Raw genomic sequence first — 21,378 nt, forward strand, 5'->3', positions numbered from 1 at the left:
AACGTTCCTTACAAGTACTGGAAGTTGCATCACATGGAGCAAATTTCACTTTCACATGCGCATATTTTTTTTTTTCTAAGAAGTGGTATAAAGCTAATTTCACTTTGGTGTCATTTACTGTTCACTGCTTTTGTTAGATAATTGTAACATTTTCTAATTAAAATCCAGCTATACATGACACAAATAATGGGCAAGACTTCTACTCTTACTGTGTAAATAGAATTCAAGCTCCAATGTTAGATGAGAACGTAAATGATTGTCTAAAAGGATTACCAATCAATTAGCTCTTGGTAACAGAAAGGCAATGTAATTATTCAACTCCATAGTAATAGTAGGGTAGAAGAACAAGCAAGCAAGAAACCTAAACAGATTGCAGGCCTAAACAGATTGCAGGGTTGAATCTCTTTGACACATACATTCCATACTCAACACAGTTATGATTCACACAAGTCGTACCAAATGCCAAAATGAAGAACCAAAACAGAATTACAAACACTTGTTTTGAATATGTTTTGACACGAATGCACCTGCGCAAAATGAAGATACCATAGGTGAAAAGAGAAAATATACCTGCAATCACGTGTAAATCAGCAACTGTGATAGCAACATAACTAGGTAGGCAGAGTTCCATAGGAAGAGTCCTTTTCGCCAGAACGAACAAAGAACCCGATGAAAATAGCAATTATCCAGAGCGAGAAAGTGAGCATCACCAAATGGAATTTGTTTAAGACAAGTGTATTATAGCAGTCCTTATTGTCTTCTGGCAGTCCATAGAACTGTTCAACTACAGTGTTGATGACCGCATCAAGAAGCTTCTTATACCTAATATCAATATCTGTTGCATTCACAACTTGCATTTGAGCTTCTCTTAGGTACGTTACCGCCATTTCGGCCTCAATGAAACCAAACTTCACATCACTACCGCTATTCGAGCCAGTGCATTCAGAAGTTAGTGTTGATGACAATGGAGTCAGGTTAGCAAGAGGATCAACTGCTTCTGATGAAGGAGAACTTTCTTGAATCAACACCAACTCCTGGAAGGAATAGGGATCCGAAAGTTACATCTCAATACGATGAGGTATACAAGTAAATGAAACTCAATTCATAATGAAACATGTATCTGCATAACTGGGATACAAATAGCTTATAAAACCATATATTATCGCAAAAAAGTGCAAGAAGTTATGGACAGATTTTAAATAAATTAGTGGAGTCTAAGCGAATTGCATACTTGTACTACTTTAACCAGACACACACTACACTAGTGAAAACGAAGTTCATAGCCGAAACAGTAGGTTGTTTTCAAATACACATTAATACAGAGAAAATACACTTCAAATCAACAAAAATTCAAAAAATTACAAACGGAAATTGGAAACGACCGGATTCAGCTAACTCAACTAGAAAATTTTCCGTGAACACTACAATTAATGATGAAAATTCGCACAGACAGACAAACACACACACATATTCTGAATTACCTCAAAATTAGAGAAGAATTTGGAGTTAACTTGCTCGCTGTTAACTATAACTACAATTACTGATGAAATTGCAGATATATATAGCTTTAAAATTGATGCATTTCGGAATTACCTCAGTGAGGAGATTATGATCATCTGAAATTAGAGAACTATCGATCGATTCCTTTTCAGAAACTGAGGCGCCTTGCGATTCGAACACAGGATTCAAGTTCTTCCTAGTTGTCTGCACATACAAATAAGTAAGATGATCAATATATATATAACAAGAGAAAACAATATGATTATTGTTCATTACACAAAAAAGCTTATGTGTATACTTTGACAGGCTTCTTAGTTTGATCGGAGATAGATTTGGATCGGCGATTTCCGAACTCCTTCAATGGCGTTTGAACATGATGCTCTCTCATTGCTCTGACGTGCAATTTCAAATGTAAGGGAATATCAAGCTTTGGCAATATATATATATATATATATATATATATATATATATATATATACTCTGCTCACGAATATTTTCCAATATTAAAGTATTAGGGAAGGAGACAGAAAATGATGGGAAGGCTTGCTTTCCCTTGTTTGGAATTGGCTGGATAGCATTACAGAGGAACAAAGAAAATTACTGCGTCTAATCATGGTTTGAGCAGCAATTTTTTTACTACTACTATTATTAGGATTTAATATTTGGGTTAATCATTCCGCTACAGTTATTAAATTGGATTAATTAGGACCTGATTCTTGTGTGTCGTTTGCCAATCATTCTTATAAATTGTTTATCAACCATCAAAACTTGAATTGAGCTCAGCTCAAGGGAAGGAATCTAACTAAGGCATGAGTGGATAATTAAGGATTAAACACCATAGACTTGAGAAAGTCCAAGTGTGGTGTCAAGGGGGTGTACTGATACATTCCCACTAGTAATTTATAGCCTGTTTGGCCAAGCTTATTTTTCTCCAAAAGTGTTTATTTTTTTTCTTCAATAAGTGCTTATTTTAAAAAAAGTGAGATATTTGACCAAATTTTTGGGAGAAAATAAATGCTTCTGAGGAGTAGCACAAACAGTTTTTTAGAAGCTAAAAAAATTGCTTCTGTCCAAAAGCACTTTTGAGAATAATATACTTTGAAACACTTTTTAAAAGTTTGGCTAAATATAAATTGCTGCTCAAAAGTGTTTTTTAAATTAATTGACCAAACACAAACTGTTTTTCGCCAAAAGCACTTTTTTTTATAAGCACTTATGAAAAAACACTTTTCAAAATAAGTTAATTTTACAAGCCTGGCCAAACAGACTATTCGTCCCCACTACCTATGATATGCAGCTATTCCTAACTTTTAGAAATTAAACCCAATTGCATGACCTAGTAAAAAGTATCACAACCCTAGCTCCTTTCCTTATATCTTCTACAATTAATCAATATTTGATAATCATTAGCATTAATCATTTCTAAACAAAACGAAAAATCAACTTTAAAATATGTCACCCAAGAAATGGAGTTTAACACGAAAATAGTGAATGTTCTTTACTGTATTCCTTGTAGGATTCGATACCCAACTCTTTTGGGTTATATATTTGATGACAACTGCTTATGCCTATTAAAGTATGTAATTTGAGTGTATCAAATTTTAGCGTCATTCTTGGGGAATACGGTCTAGAAAATTACTATTGAGTGTGAAAACTTTTCTAAGTCTTTATTTCTTATGTCACATGCTTTGTTGTTTCTGTTGCTTCAAGTACTATGGCATCGGATACAGATTCGGATGACTGGAATATAGTAGATGTTGGGCCTGCCAACACAATCCGACCACCTTGAGTTTCGAGAAATACCAAATACACTCTCATTTATATTGTTGGCAAGGGTTTCAACGAGAAACCCTAACCACCACCCATTTTTTTTTTTTTTCTGTCATCACAGCCTTAAAATGGCAAAGTTTCAGAGGTTCAACCTTGTATCAGGCCTTGACCATCCAAAATGGGTAAGAGCATTAATTCCACTTACGTTCTCTCCGTCGTTGAGCTATCACGAAAGAGGTAAAACTCTTCTTTCCTCTCTCTTTTGCTTTTTTGTCCAAAATATAACATTCCGTACTTCCGAACTAAGTATAGATCATGGAATCAGATGAGCAAAATTTTTCTAAGTGTTTCAGAGCCGTAGGAGCTCGCTAAGCGAGGCCAAGGAAAGCTATAGACCTTGCCCAGCGAGGCAAGCCATGCAAAAATCGAAAAACATGAAATTTTGACTAAGTGTGAAAATGGACCTAGGAACTCGTTGAGCTAAGATCGATGTAATGATCCGTTTGGTCATTTTAGGCATTTTATATTTTCCCCAAATTACCCTTCATGTAGTTTCATTTTGGTGTTTATGACTTGTGGGGACAAGTGGCCCGATTCCTGAGGCAATCGGGCGGGTTTTGGTGTTTTTGACAATTTTAGAGATTTCTAAGTTGAGGAAATGGATTTTTTTTTACCAAAGTCAACTTTAGGGGTAATTTTATCATTTTGAAGTTTCATCGATCCCAATATGTCCGGAACGTCGTTTATGATTTAGTTGAGCTTTTGCTTTGGGTCCCGAGGCATACAGGTGTGATTTGGGTCATTCGTTGTAATTATAAGTTGTGGCCGTGGTCAACCCCGGGTCAAGACGACATCTTTTGGGAAATCCAAGTGCACGAGCAAGTTCATAGCTGTGACGACCCGTTTGGTCGTTATTGCCTTTTCGATGCTTTTGACCCTTTCCCGAGCTTGTTTAGCTCACATTTGACTTAAGGGAACTGTTGACATGCTTTCCGAGGTCTTTGGATATGATTTGGGTGACTTTGTGAGAAATTTGGGATTAAAGAGAAAAAGAGTTGACTCGAAGTTGACTCTTTGGTAAACTGACCTTTTTCGAGAATTTATCGATTTCGAGAGGTCTAGATGATCTTTTAAAACTCGTGTGTAGATTCGGTTCGGTTCCCAAAGCACTCGGGTGCATTTTGGGACTTAGGTTGGGATGTTAGTTTTGAGTTATCGAGGGTTGAGTCGGTCAACGAGACCTCTGTTGGAAATTCTGAGGCCGCGAGTAGAGCGTGTTTTTATGTATATCTCCATATATGGTTTGCGAGCAGATAGTCTCGGGTGATAGTTAGAATTTCGGGATAAGTTGATAAAACTTAAGAAGTTTCTGGTGTCTGGTGTCCTGCTATAGCGGCACCAGGACCGCGACAACGGTACCGCTATAGCGGTGACCCTACCGCTACAGTGGCCTTGTGCATTGGGCATGGACCGCGGAAGAGGGACCACTGAAACGTTCGAGTGAGCGCAGAAGCGGGTGACAGCCAGTTGAGTTCATTAAATGTGTATTAAAAGCCCTAAGTTGTTCATTCAATACCATTCTGACTTTAGAGCATTTTGGGAGCATTCAAGGCTGTTCTTCATAGAAAATTATTGTGGTAAGTTCTTTCACCTTCCTTTCCATTCCATGTTACATTAATCATCTTAGGAATCCATTAAACATGCTAGTTTCCTTAAGAAATGGTGAATTGAAAGAGGGTTTTGTGGGTTCTTCATTCTAGGCTATTAAATCTCGAATTAATGGTTGGGTTGGCTCCTTTAAGCATGTGATTGATGATTAGAGTCTACTATTTCATGATTTCTTCATTAGTGGTGTGTAATTTATGAAATTGAAAGTTAGGGTTTATACCCAAATTTGGGGGTTTTGCCTAGAATATGAATTTAAGTGATTTGTTAGTTATTCTAGCTTATAATTGATGGGAATTAATCACCTAGAACATTAATTTCATATTGAGACCTATAGATTCCTAATTTCATCTCTTTAGTTCATAAACCCAATTCCATAGGTTGGGATTTGGGTCTTGAATAGAAGGGTTGAATGATGTTTCTTCTTGATTTTAATTTCATAATTCAGTTACGATTAGACTTCCATTAACACGAGACTCAAAGGAAGGAAAAACCAAGGTTTGACTATTGGAGACTTTGCTGTTCGGCTTTCCAGGTAGGTTACGGTTTACCTTATGGTGAGACTTCGATTAGCAAAGCTTATGTTTAGATGATATTGTCGGAGAATGCATGTAAACCTTTGGGTATGAAGTTAGGTTGGATATTGCCTTAGGTTTGGCATTGTTGAATGATTTGGGGGCTAGCCACCCCATTGTGTTGTAGACCTATCTTGTTCTATTTACTTATTGGCTCGTTGCCACATTGAGACATTGGATATTGGTGATTAGTGATATATCATGATTATGATATTGCAGTACCTTACTTTTATTTGATACTAAAATGAGAATTGTGATTCCATTGTGGCTTTGTGTAGCCTTATTATTGATATTACTTCTGTGCCATGTGTGGTACTGTTTGAGATTGAATTAGTTATTTGATATTACATTGCATCGTATTCATACTTATTTCCATGATACATTGATATTTCCTTGTTATGGTACTGAGGATGGAAAGTCAGAAGGAAATACAGATGCATTGAGACACCTTTGATACAAGTCATCTCTACGCTGTGTGCGGAGTGACGGTACAATTCTGAGACTTATTGTATATCAAGTCGTCTTTAGGCTGTGTGCGGAATGATTGACATGAGGCGTATTGGTTGGATATGGAGTCATCTCTGGGTTGTGTGCGGAGTGATTGGTAAATGGGCTTCGCGGGTCCCCTATAGGTTGTGCTGCCGAGATGTGATGTTCCATCGTCGGAGTACACGTGTATGGTGCATATGCATTGCATTCATCATTCATACATTATTGCATTGGATTTACCTCTTGGTTTTCTATGACATGGTTGTGATATGATTGTGATATATTGGTTCAGATTGGTTATACTGAGACTTGGCATAGTTGGGCTTAGATGCTATAACATAGGTGATGACTTGTACTGTGGTTATTGATTCGTGTTGACTTGTACCTTGTTGTTTTACGTGTTTATCTTGCTTTGTTTTCTTTATATACGTTAGCTAGTCTTAGTCGGCTATGATACCTATCGGTACGTGTTGTTTGTACTGACCTACACTTGCTGCATTCTTTTATGAATGCAGAGTACCAGGTTGAATCCGCTTCTATCACTTGTGGCTGATAGTTCAAGGTTGTTGATTCAAGTCTATTCAGGGTGACCATGAGGACGTTCGCTGCCCGAAGACTCTTCCTACTACTTAAGACTTACTTTTCATTATGAGATATGATTTGAGACTACTTATGTATTATTACCACTATTCAGTCTGGTAGTATTTTGGTTTAGATGCTCTTGTATAACCAGACCAGATATTGGGGTGGATTTCAATTACTTCCTTACTTACTTATATTATATCTGTTAGACTTACGTTAATTTACTTTCTTCCACTATTTCTATCATACTGTGAATGTTGGGGTAAGAGTTCGCCTACCGAGGTGGGAAGGGTAAGTGCCTGCACGACTTAGTAAAATTGGATCGTGACAACAACGTTAAAAAATTAACATTGAAAATGATCCACATTTAGGTGGATCATTTTCAATGTTATTTTTTCTTCTCTTATGATTTATCAAGTTACAAGGGGGAGACCAAAAAAAGGAGAGTAGATTGGCTGGTTTTTCCAATCAAGTATAGTTGATAATCCCATTTTTGAATATGAATTTGAATAGATTCTCTTTATTATTCTAAATATAGCTTTTTTATCTTCCACAAAAAATTAACATTGAAAATAATCCACCCTTTAGGGTTTATACTCAGTCTACATATTTGGTTTGTGTCCGGTAGGTTCCGGGTGAGTTTTGGGTTTCCATTCCGAGTTTGATAGACATCAGAATTTTCTGGTGCCTAGTTATTGATGTCCTTCTCTGCGTTCGCGAGGAAGGGGCCGCGTTCACGTGGGCCTCCTCGTATTCGCGAAGAGGAGTTTGGTTGGGCCGGCCCAGGCGCGAAGCCTCGCGTTCACGAAGGCAACATTTATTGGGCCGGGTCGCGTTTGGTCAAAATCGTGACAGGTCTCCGCGATTGCAATGAAGGAAATCACTGAAAAGTGATTTAATTCCGAATTTCGAAGGGGAGACTTCATTCTCAAACATTTGTGGTTCTAGAGTTCGGTTTTGGGTGATTTCATGTTCTAAATTCAAGATTCTTCATTGGGGTAAGTTTCTAACTCCCTACTAGACTTTAATCCGTGATTTCATCCTTGAATTTCCTTTCCAATCCATGAATCCACATAGAAAAATAAGAATTTTCCATAGATTGAGGTTTTTGACTAAATAGTGGAATTTAAGGCTAAATTGTGGTTAGATTTTCATAAAATTTAGGCTATGGACTATTTAGACTATGAGTTACATGATTTTAAATTCAATTTCTTGTTTTTACCTTGGGGCTCGGGTTTGAATATTTTGGGACCATTTGAGGGTTCCGAACTCAAGTATAGAAATATGGGTATTGTTGGGTTCGTATGAGCTTGTAGAACACTAATTTGACTATGTTGACCTTAGTTTCACAATAAATTTACTATTTTGACCTTCGGGGTTTGGAACGGAGTTTAGGTTGACTTTCTTGAACCAAATTCTTTTATGGCAATATGGGTACCTATAGAATAGCATTTTAATGTAGATTTCATGTTCGGAAAAGGGCCAAATATACCCCTGTACTATGAGAAAAGGGCCAAATACACTATTCGTTATACTTTAGGATCAAATATACCCCTACTATTATACTTTGGGGCCAAATATACCCCTCATCCGTTAAAGTTGTCCAAGATGGACATCCGATCCTATGTGGCTGCCACACACATTTGATGAGGTGGATGCCACATGGCATGCTACCTCAACACCCCTAACCCATTTTACCCCTTCCCTCTATTTGTTCTTCCACCACTAAAATTTTCTTCCCCTCCACTGCCACTGTCACCATTACTGCCACCACGAACACGCCCTCTGGGATTATTATTAATAATTCAACAGAATAGTAATTCTGAATTCAACAGGTAATCGAATATCACTTCCTGATACAACACCATATTCCAAACTTCAAAAGCTAACACGAATGTACTTTTGGTTAATGACCTTTATTTTCTAAATTCATCTTAACAATTAGTACTACTACTTATTATTCAATAAAAATAAACTAAATAATCACTATATTTAAGGTAAATTAAATAGCTATCTATAAATATACGACATTAAAGCCTGTAGATGTTGAGATTGTTTTGATAATTGGGATTGTGGTGGTGGAGGTGGGAATTGAGAGAAGAGAGAATGAAGTAGTGAGATGCAATTTTGCGGTCAATGTTGAGGCAACGGAGTTGGATAGATGTGATGTTGGAGAGTCTCCAAGCTAGGAGACTTGTTGTGCTGAAGCTCTTTCTCCGAATGAAGAAGAGAAGGACGCTCCTCTTGGGGAAATTTAAGTTTGTTTCCAATTTGATTGTGGGTAGTGACAATGGGAAGTAGTAAATTAGAGAAAGGAATAATAATCCCAGAGGGCGTGTTCTGTCGTGGCGGTAATGGCAGTGGAGGGGAAGAAAATTTTAGTGGTGGAAGAACAAATAGAGGGGAGGGGTAAAGTGGGCTAGGGGTGTTGAGGTGGCATGCCACGTGGCATCCACCTCATCAAATGTGTGGCAGCCATGTGATTACGATGAGCACTTGGGTGGGTACCGGTGTATACTGTTGGGTAGCTAGAATGACGGGGAAAGCATGTTGAGTCTTCAGGCGTGGTTGTGGTGATAAATCCACGCATGTTGAGCCTTCAAGCGTGGTTGTGGTGATAATCCACTTAGGTTGTTATGTGCCTGTTTATATGGGTTATGATAGTCGTGATTTGACTAGATTGTTTACCTCATCATTTCATATCTCGTATAATTGTAAAAGGATATTACAATGGATTTATGAGTTGGCATGTGTATCGAGTTGATCATGCATATTCGTACTTTTAGTTCATAATGCTGTTGACATGGAATATTAAACAGTTGCATTCATTCCCCATTTATCAAAGGAAAGATACTAGATGATATAAGGATGAGGATAAGGTAAGGTTATTGTTCTCAAAGTTGTGCGGTACAGTGATGTCTCACAATTCAGAGGTAAAGTTGGACGGTATAGGGAGTGGTCACAGTCCGAAGGGAAAGGACCTCGGGCTGTACAGTGACATGTATATAGACCTTGCGAGTCCCCAATGGGTCACTACTAGATAGAATGACCACTAGCGTGTGTGTATCAGGTTTGATATTGGCCATTGCATTGCATTCGTGCACTCATGTGTCCATATGTTATTCTCCTTATATGTTATGTGTTGGTTACCTTAGTGTTAATTTTGATTCAATTGGGCATAGTGGTGAAGTTATGTTGAACTGATGCATTAAATGCTGACTTCAATCTTTATATCTTATATTTTTGTTCCCTTCGTTGTTGGCCTATGGTACCTACGAGTACTAGTGGTTGTACTCATGCTACACTTGCTGCACTTTTGTTTAGGTGAAGATACTGATTCTTGATCCAGCGTTAGGCCTTGTGACTGATCCCTGGTGGTCCACTTCCAGGTTACATGGTGAGCCATCAGAAAATTCTGCAGCCCCTGGATATCCTCCTATCTTATGTTCCCGACTATTTAGATTGTCAGATAGTTTTCTATCTTGTATTTCAAACTTGCATTGTATTTAGAGGCTCTTGTATGAGTTTGACAAGATTTTGGGGTTCCAAAGACTAAGTTATCATTTCCGCACTTATTTATATTATTAAGACTGTTATATAGCTTATTTGTACTTACTTTCGCATTTTCCCCTTCCTATACTTAATTAATAATTTGGGGATGGTCCGCCTACCGGGGGGATAGTGTAGGTGCCATCATGATTCGTAAATTGGGCCGTGGCACTAAAAGTGAGGCATAGTCATGCCATAGGATTAGCTCAACAAGGGGTAGTCACCAAAAGGAGAAAATGGACCGAGCCCTTGGTTTATTTGAAGCCTTTGTTTCGAGGGGATATGATCTTATTCTCCCTCTCGGTAATGCAACTCTGGCCCCGACTCCTAATAGAGTCGCTCGTACAACAAAAAGACCGAAGAGGGTCGCTTTTACCAACATACCAAATTTCCCTACATGTGGGAAGTGCCACTTAGGTGAATGCTACGTGAGACTCGAAATATGCTACCATTGTCGTAAGAGGGGCCCACAAGAGGACCAAGTTCCCCAAGTTAGGCCCTGGGGAGCGTCGCTCATCTGCTTATCATAAGGACGCCAGTGAATGCTTCATTTGCAAACTATTGGGAGATCTACAATGGGAATGCCCCCAGTTTCATAATAGTATGGGTTTAGAGTTTCAGTGACATCCTCGTTGCAACAATCGTAGCAAAAGGCATGCAGGAGAGTGTCCTATGAATATGATGTGTATTATAAGTGTGATTTCTGAGGACACATGTAGAGAGGTTGCTCTCGGCTAGGTATGGCAATACTAATAGTGGTGGAGCCCACCGGACCAGCCGCAACCACATGAACAACACCGTTCCTAGCCCATGACATTGGCATACCGAGGCACTGGTAGGGGTGAAGTGTCAGGATCAAGTAGGGGTCAGACCCATTGTCATGGTATGTTAGGTCGTTACGATTTAGAGGCGCTGCCGCCAAATGTTGTCTTAGGTATACCAACAGTTTTTCCTGCTTGATATGTATGACCTGCTGTGCTCCTAGATCTACTTTGTCTTATGTGGCTATCTTGTGATTGAAAGTTCAAAGTGGACTATTTTAATTTTCCTTTTAAGGATGTAAACATACTTTAGTGTGACTATGCATGTGGCTAAAGAGGGTAGTGTTCGAGCATGAGGTATGATTAGATGATGTTGAGTCTCTTGACATAATCCTAACTTGTTTAAGTGTTTTGGGCAGCATTAGAGGGCGTGGTGTTATTAATTTTTCTTTAAAGGATTATTTTGAGGGGTAATAGATAAGGTAGGTAAGTAAGTGAAGTCTTATGGTGATAGTCTTAGAGGCGGAACTAGAAAGATGATCGGATGACTACTTATTGCTAAACTTAAGTGACCCACACGCTTTAAATGCTAGCTTTTGAACTAAGGGGGAGATAGTACTATAAGGTACCCAGGTATATCATGCGTTCCATATATCAAAGTGTCGAGAAAGAAAAATTTGAAGTACTCTACTTTTAGAGTACTCTACTTACATATGATTCCAATTTTAGAGTAATTCAAGTACCATGTGGTATTTATGCCTAGATGTACTCTACTCATATCTTACGTTTCTATGTCATGCCCACGATAGAGCTTACGCTCCACGTTTATGATTTAGGAATTAAGATTCCATAAAGATAGTAAGCTATGCGAAAGAAATGTTCTATCAATCTTCGCACATCAGGTTGTGCCTACGTCTAAAGTTAAAACCGTATTCATGACACGTATCTATTGAGCTTATATACCCATGTCCATGTTCTAGCTTCTAAATGCTTTCCAAATGTTAAAAAAAACTAGAATTCCTATGGGATCCACACCTATTCCTTGAACAATAGGAGAATGCCAAAGGTAAATGACTTATTTTGACCCCAATAATTATGCTATCCACATCCCCACATACTCATATCCACTATCCATTTCTTTATGCATTCCACTTATAATAGTATCATAACAATGATGTTGATAGGTAATGATGAAAGTAAGTCAAGATGGACTTCCTACCCACGATTCTATGTAATTCGTGCTTATGTTCCTCTTATTAATGTTTCACGATCATGATGATAATAATTAATTATGGGGAAAGGTTATGAGTAAAGGAGATGTTGGACAAATGATGAGTTTCCTTTCCAAGGGGATTTTTGAAGCCCTTTTGTAATTTGGCACAAAGGATGCCCTTTTCTTTCCCTAAGTACCTATGCTCTGCTTATGTTCAAAGTGACTTTCTACTCATGTCTTAGGTGCTTGATGAACGAAGTATTCATTCCTATGATCCGTTCTTCATGAGCTTTATTTTATGAGGATGGTGTTGACTTACAGTGATAAGAGTAAGCTATGTTGAACCATGTCACATTCTTTCAGTATATCTAAGTTCTAAAGGTAGTGCTTTATCCATGCCCTATGTTCATGACCCAAGAGTGAAGCGTACAATTGTACTCGATGCAAGTCATACTTATGCCTTGTTCTTACCTCAATGCTCATGAAATCATGTCCAAACGCCATGGTATGTAGCTTCGATATACTCATGTAAATGTCATGTTGCACATGTCCCCATTCCTATGTCATGCTATTCATGTATTCACGTTTTATGCTACCTTAATCACATTTCCGTCTATGCATATTTCATGCTACGTCCTTCATGTTCAATGTACCCATGTCATGTCTATGCTCTAAAATGAAGTGTCTCATATGTTTCGTACCATTGATTCCTTCTCTATCAATCCTTTATGATCCGCTTACTGTAAAAAGCAAGATGAGCCAAGGTATTCATATCTATGTTTCAGAGCGAACAAGGTAAGGTTTGAAGTAAGGTATGTTTCAATTTCAAAGGGAGATATTTTCAAGTACCCTGTGGTACTTATCTCAAAAGTATTCTACACAGATTTGACATATTCATGTCATGCCTATGCTAGTGCTTTATGCTATATATTAGGATCATATTTTTGTTAAATGACTCAAGTCTGTCCCATTCTGTCACGACCCGACTAGGGGCCGTGACGGGTGCCCGTGGCTAACCACCGAGCACCACTCGTTCTACTACTCATCATACTCATATTATAAGAAAATCATTTTTCATTTGGAAACATAAATACTTTTATATACATAAGCCTTTCGGCTATCAAAATGATAATATATATATATAGGTGTACAATAGCAACTTCGTGAGACCATATAGCCCACACCTGCGTATCTATGAGCCTCTACTAGAGTACTAGACATATGGACGGGACAGGATCCCGTCGTGCCCAAAATATACATATATGCACAAAAGAATAATCACGGCACCTCCGGAACAATGGAGTGCTCTCAAGTCAGCTAATAGCTCCTACGAGTCTGGATCATGATCACCTCCCTGTCTACCTGTGGGCATGAACACAACGTCCAAAGAAAACGGACGTCAGTACGAACATTGTACTGAGTATGAGTGGCACAAATAATAACAATACGTCAATGATATAAAGGAAGCATCAAATAAGGAGCAACTGTACCTGCCTGTCAATTATAAAAGAAATAATGCATGCTGGCTTACTTCATAATCGTCGTCATATCATGTATGCATAAATGTATAAGCTGCCCGTCCATATAGGTATGGTGTGATAATAATTAGCCTGCGTCCAGGCCTCCCGCGTCTGCGGTACCATCTCATGCCGTCCACTAGTGGCGCTGCCCGTGCCATATAGGTTGCGGAGTGATAATCATTAAGCTGCCTGTCCATATAGGTACGGTGTAATATCATCAACATGTACTCATCATAATTCATGTATAATAACTCAAAGATAGCTATACTTTATCGAGGTGACATAAGGTCATGAACCCCCGATTCCATTATGGAACATTTATAAGTATTCTGCCTCACCTTGAAGGAAATAGTAGATAAGGTGAGTGTATACAATAAACGTCATCATTAACTTTATAGGAACATCATATCATGAACTCTAGAATCTTTAGACTCAAGCTCATCATCATCATTATTGGGCTCGTAACATATCTCTTATCTCATATAGCTATTCATGAACACAGACTCTTAGTTTTCCGAGATTTAGAGAATTCATGGAGAAGAAGAAAAAATCATGCCATCGGATTCATGCCATAGAAATAAAGGACTAGCCTCACATACCTTTTACGTTTAACTAATCTATCGCTTGCTTGTTCTCCTTCGATGCCCACGATTCTATCTTCAAGAGAATTAGCGTTAGCATTAACTAATCGATTACTTAAACGTGCTTACTAAAGCTAAATAAAATTAGGCAGCATTTCCTTTGTTTATACAACTTTCCCCACATTCTATATCAACTCCCAAACATTGATAACGACATTCACAATATCGTAAACAACAATCATCATTCGTCTATATTACCCACATTTCGTAATTTCACTCCAATTTCTCCATAATAATGGTCATAATTCATTATTGAATTCTCTCACATATAATACTTATTCCATGTTCTAAATGTCGTTCACAACATGCTTACAATCACAACATACCAATATTCGTAATTCACCCCAAACTACTACTCAACAATGACACTATTCACACATTCATGACCCATTTTCTATATCTTTCTACAATTCAAGTGTCTTAGCCTTCCAATACCTTAAACAACATGGAATGATCATAAAAATCACCTTAGATGATGGGAGAATAAGCCTTGAGTGGAACTTCTGTTCTTGCACCAAAACCCTAGCTCACTTCCCATGAGATTTCTTGGTGTAGATGAACTTTGATAGGTTTCGTACACTTGATTTTGTGGGTTTGATGTAGTTGATCATGGTTTTCTCTTGAATTCTTGTAGTTGAAGAGTGGGGAGAATTCTAGAGTGTTCTAGAGAGAAGGGGAGTGAAATGGGAAATGAAATGAAATGAACTTGGGTCCCTTATTAATACACAAAAATCTGACCCGTCAAGGATATACGGACCAACATACGGTCCGTATCTTTTATACGGGCCGTATGTATGGCCGTATGTTTGGGCCAGTGAACTTTGCCCCTCTTGGATAAATATACAGCCTAACATACGGCCAGTATAATTTATACGGCCAGTATGTTGGGTTGTATAATGCCCAGCTGTTCCGATTTCGTTCTCGTCGACTCGTTTGATCTCCAATCCTTATGGAACTTTCTTAACACTTGTTTAACACTTCAATACCAATCTAAGGGACATTATTACTCTTCTCCAAAGCTTCATTAAACCATCATTGACTCGTTACTCATAATTCTTTCCGATACACAACGCATGCCTTGCCTTCCTTGACAACTTTCTTCCCTCACCTCCAATGCCTTTAAAATTTCGACTCGGATTGTCAAACGCTATTTCTTACTTATCAAAACATCGCATAAGTCATACTCTTCATTAGTCTATTCACTGTGCATGAACGAAATTTTTTTCGAGGTGTAACATTCTTCCCCCCTTGGAAACATTCGTCCTCGAATGTTAAACTATCCGGGAATTCTACGAAAATTTCGCCAGAGTTTCCCCTATAATATGGCACTACCATCCTGTCACGAAATCCCACAATAATATTGCCTCACAGGGCCACAACACAATAGTAATATGAATTGGCCACACGCGACCTATATACATAAAAAGAAGTCATACATACCTCATAATCTTGATGTTTCGTCTCGAATGTCTTCCGGGGCTGAAAAAAGTGCGGACACTTGGATTTCATATTTTCTTCCGCTTCCCGAGTCATTCTTCTCGGTTGTTATTCTGCCATAAGACCTTAACTGAGGCCACTTCTTTATTTCGAAGTCTCCGTACTTGCCTATCTAATATGGCAATGGGTACCTCTTCATAGATCAACGTTTTTGTCACTTGAACATCATTTACTGGCATGATCCTAGTAGGATTTCCAACATAGTTTCGAAGCATCGAGACATGTAAACTGGGTGAACTGACTCCAAATCAGGAGGTAGATCTAATTCATAAGCCACCTTGCCTATTCTGCACACTATCTCATAAGGCCTAATGCATCGGGGACTAAGCTTCCCTTCCATTCAGTGATCTTATTTCATTCGTAAGTTGTCACACCCCAGGGCTACCGTAGGAAGCGTATAGCATGTACTTCTGTCATATTCCAAGTAATTGTCCTATTTGCCCCTAACGATAATCCCAACTCAACATTTCAACTCAATTTACCATATGTTTTCCTTCAACTGACCTGGAGCATCATGATTACATTATCCTTGTTTTACCTCTTACTCCCTTTTTAAGTACCCACTTGGTTTCATTGGCGACGCATAAAAATCTGCAAGTTACATAATCGTACTCATTTACATTTCGTATCCATGGTCATATTCATATACATATCATTTACATAGCATGCTTGACAGTGAAGGTTCGGTGTTTCGTGTACCCGACCATGACTAGGCTCGGTGATCATTCATACCAAAAGTCTTTTGTCTATCTGTAGCAGCTTATCTCATCGTGCACTCTTCCTTCCTTTAGTTCCTTGATTATCATATCTTATGTTCTACTATAGAAAACCTTAGGTTCCTTTCTTAATTGTCACTCATAAATAGCAATATCATTAAATACAACTCTACCATTAGTGCCTTTGTCTCCATTCTAGTATAGCATCGCTATCTTTTACAATATCCCTTGAGTTATCTGCTCTCAAAGTCACGTTTGTTCAAGGTCTTTGGGAATGGTCTCCATTACAGTTCAGATGCCCGTTCAATTCGTGTTCGTTTATTCACTAGTCATTAGACTCATTTCTGCATAACTCTCACTCTTTATTTTAGAGTCTATATCTGTCACATCTTAGGGTCCATCATTTCAATCTCCACACTTGTATCCTCTTTATTCGCTTCCCCCCTTTAAGGGTTTTACTTGTACCATTCTCAAATCCGTTGCCTCACCTTCAAATCTTGAATTCATAGACCCCTCAATATACTACATCTTATTCATACCGTTTCCCATAATTTATAACTACAATAATTCATGTGTGAAGTCTTAACATACTCACCTTGCAGTCTTGTAACCAAATAATACAACCGATATAGCAATCCGAACAAGGATGTATCTTTACTTAGCTCATCTAGTAGTTATGAGTCAATGCCTAAATCCGCTCCAATTAACAACTTCTGTCCCATAGGGATGCTCACAATAGTAATAGGTGTAGTTATCCATACCATCCATATAACCTCACTTGTAACGTCATCTTTGTTTTCCAGGGCCTGAGTCTCATACGCCACTAATACCCCTCATGCCTCATATTCTTTTACTCTTGTTTTGCACTCAACACTGATTTCAAGACCAATCATAGTCGTATTATATTTGTCGTTGATGATAGCTTTACTCTATCGCTTTATCGTCGTATGGTAACTCATAACTCATGATCACCTTTTTATTTTCAACTCTTTACTTCATATACTTTACTCGTTCTAACTTGGTATAGGATATTCGTAGGAGATGCACCTTCCTTTAATCATAACATGACTACTTCTTAAGTGCGCGTACTTTGTGGCGTATTTCCTTCTCTTTCTATTCCCATTCTTATTCCTTTACATTCCTTCCTCCTCAATTTATCTTATTTCCTCCCATTTTATAATCAATCCTTTATTCTTCACATGAGGAACCCTATTCTTAACTTAGTACCGCTTGCCCTTTAGAATATACTACCTTTGTACAATCCATTCTTTGCTTTCAAAACTTATACTGTTCATTTTGATCATCTCCTCTCATCCTTATTGTGTTGATCCTTTCGTTATTCATCTTTCTGTAGTCTTGGTCTTTTACATCCGGCTAAAAATATCGCTCATATTCTTGATTATGCCAATCACAAACAACTACTACTTTGCCATCTCACTCTTCTTTGATTTCTTTTTCAAGTTGACTTCCCCCTTTTGCTTGCTATCATTTCTGTCATTGAGGAACCCCTATGCTGGACTTTCCCCTAACCAGGTCTTATAAAATTTCTCATCTACTGCTCCATGGCTCGCTTGTTGGTTTCATATTTGCATTCACTATTTATTCATATAGAGCATGTCACATCTTTAGTCGTTTCCTCGCTATACTTTGTATTACCATTCCTATTACGTTCTCATTATACCCTGATCATAATCAACTCTATAGAGTGACACTTCTTGATCTCATTCGCAATCCCGCTTATACAATAGAATAAACCTCGTGAAGTAAGCATACTCAACCTGTTACTCTTTCTAGTCAGACCTATTACACTTACCATATAAATTGTTTTACTAACGTATTCTCATTCATTATAATCCTTCGTATTCGTACCTTTGTCTCCGGGTACTGTTACTTTATTTGCTAGTAAACTTATCGTATCTTACTCGCACTTATCCATCCAATCAATACTCCAGTATCACACTTTATTGGAGTTATCCTTTCTCTTCCATGTTATGTTTTACTACTACCAAGAATTTCTCTTTACCGTATCAATGTCGCTCTTATAACTACTGCCACTATCAATTCAATAGTATTTAACTCATCTCGTGTAGTTGTTAATGATACTCCTAACTTGATCTCGTCCTGCCATTACCTGGTTGCACAGCATCCTTTTCCGTTAGGACATATTTCAAGCTTATATCTTATCTCCTTTAAATTCTAGGAAAATTTCGGCAGAGTTTCTCTTGTAAGCATAACAATCCCAAGCCTGCACATAGCCCAGAAAACACGTCCGATGTCTCAATAGGACATATATCGTAACACACATAATACGAAACTGAACAACACAAGATCACTTACCATTAAAGGATATAAATAATAAGGCTTGTCTCATAAGTTGTGCCTGCACACACGGTCTAGAATTCCACTATCTATATACATACACATATTATTTATATTCACTCACTGTCAATCAACTTACTCATAAATCACGATTCTGGCTATTACTAGGTTACTAACAAATATAGTCATCTCAAATTATCGGATTGGCTAAGATTTTTCACCTCAACACAATCATCACAACGGGGTGATACATGACAACATAGGATCCGAATCAATCGACGCACACCTATCATAAGAGGATACTAACAATATACCTGGAACAATATCAGGGGAAGACTCAGAATCCTGTCACTCAGCTAACGCATGGATATGATGCTGGGATCCACTTGGACTGGGCGTTCCTCTTTGGTCTCTATCACCACCTACTAACATCTGTGGCCTTGGCCTTGAGGGGCGTACTGACGACGAAGAGCCAGATACCACTCCCGTAGTCCGAACCTTACCTTTACCACGACTCCATGGGCAGTCGCGCATGATATGGCCTAGCCGAGCACAGGTATAAGAAACATCCGAGCCCAAGCAGAACGGTCCCCAATGTAACCTGCGACACTGAGTACATCGTGGTACCGAGGATCTAGTATGACTAGAACCACTCCGAATCCGAGAACTGGAAACTCTGAGACTCTGGGGTGACTTAGAATAAGTAGATCCATCAAATCTGGGTCTAGGAAACTGCGGAGGAGCACCTCTTGCTGAACGAACTGAGGGCCTAGAGAATTGTTGCCTCGGATCACCCCTAAACTCATGATCAACCCTGAAGAATTAAATCCCTTTCTCCAACCCTTGTTATCGTGGCCCACATCCTGCCGCTGAGCTTGAGCGGCTACCAAATGAGTCAGTAAAAGAATAGCCTACCTCATCTCTTGGCCTGAGGCATCTGGTAGAGGAACAGGGGGTGCTGGAGCTAAAGTTGAAGCTCCCCTTTGATCCTCGAAAGTGGGCGAAGTATGGGAAAATCGAGGTGGGGCCTTATTCTGGGGTTCGCCCTCCTCCATATCTATAGACGGCTCTCGTTCAAGCCCTTCTTCAACCACCATCTTGCCCTTCTGGGCTGCCGTAGCTTTTCCTTTCATCAGCTTTGCTGAAATCATAACACACTCTTAGAGAGGGGAAAACCTTATAATACAGCTCTACCGCACGATCTCTTAAGATGAAAGATGGTCATTTTTCTTAAATGCCCTATAGCCTCTTGTTTATTAATGTGGCGCGAAACACAACATAAACAAGACTCTACTAGACACGGCTCGTAGACACTTCCTAGGACTGAACTGCTTTGATACCACTTTTGTCACGACCCGACTAGGGGTTGTGACGGGTACCCGCGGCTAACCACCGAGCACCACTCGTTCTACTACTCATCATACTCATATTATAAGAAAATTATTTTTCATTTGGAAACATAAATACTTTATATACATAAGCCTTTCGGCTATCAAAATGATAATATATATATATAGGTGTACAATAGCAACTTCGTGAGACCATATAGCCCACACCTGCGTATCTACGAGCTTCTACTAGAGTACTAGACATATGGATGGGCCAGGACCCCGTCGTGCCCCAAATATACATATATACATAAAAGAATAATCACGACATGTTACACCTCGGAAAAATTTCCTGTTGGTACGCAAGTAAATGGACTAATGATGTGTGCGAGGAGTGCGAGTGTATAATGTTTCATGGGAAATGTATGTGAACGGATGTGGATGATTAGAATGAAAAGTCGAGACGTCAAAATCATAAGGTATGCATGTTTTCCCTTTTATACATTCAGGTCGTGTGTGGCCAAATTTCTAGTGCTGTTGTATTATTGCCCTGTGAGGCATTGTTATTGTGGGCTGTTGTGATAGGGTGGTAGTGCCACATTACAGAGGAAACTCTGGCAAAATTTTTATAGAATTCCCCAAGCCTTTAACATTCGAGGACGAATGTTCCTAAGGGGGGTAGAATGTTACACCTCGGAAAAATTTCCCGTTGGTACGCAAGTAAATGGAATAATAATGTGGGCGAGGAGTGTGAGTGTATAATGTTTCATGGGAAATGTATGTGAAGGGATGTGGATGATTAGAATGAAAAGTCGAGAAATGAGAAAAAAATTGAAAGTTGGCAAAACTGCCCAGTGGTCGTGTAGTGCAAAATACGGACCGTAAAGTGCAATACAGTCCGTAAACTTGACGTCGTAAACTGGCATGTCCAACTTCAACTTTCTGCCAGCTGAGGAAATGGCTAAATACGACCTGGTGGACGAACCGTAAAGTGATTTACGACCCGTAAACCATGGTCGTAAATCACCATGCATGCAGGCCAAAGTTTCTGGTTCTGATTAAGCTTAAAAACGACCACGAGGGATGGTCCGTAAACTGAAATACGGACCGTAAACCTCCATGGACGACCACTGTTCACCCAGTACAGATTTTCCAATTCATTAAATATGAGGATCAAGACTTATTTTATTTCATTACAACATTACACCACTTCTCTCTACATTTATTATATGAGTTTTAAAGAATTATAAGCC

The 21,378-nt window shown here is 38.7% G+C and overlaps 1 protein-coding gene across 1 annotated transcript; it reads right to left on the bottom strand.

Moving 5' to 3' along the window:
* Positions 1-387: 387 nt before the first annotated feature.
* Positions 388-2,283, bottom strand: LOC132636113 (uncharacterized). The gene is made up of 3 exons (XM_060352819.1): positions 1,799-2,283; positions 1,594-1,704; positions 388-1,034 (listed from the first exon to the last, which is right to left on the bottom strand). Exons 1-3 carry the CDS (start codon positions 1,886-1,888, stop codon positions 612-614), a joined length of 624 nt encoding a protein of 207 aa, XP_060208802.1. The 5' UTR covers positions 1,889-2,283; the 3' UTR covers positions 388-611.
* Positions 2,284-21,378: the final 19,095 nt, after the last annotated feature.

The sequence above is a fragment of the Lycium barbarum genome, chromosome 4, assembly GCF_019175385.1.
Source record: "Lycium barbarum isolate Lr01 chromosome 4, ASM1917538v2, whole genome shotgun sequence".
In the NCBI taxonomy this organism is placed as follows: domain Eukaryota; kingdom Viridiplantae; phylum Streptophyta; class Magnoliopsida; order Solanales; family Solanaceae; genus Lycium; species Lycium barbarum.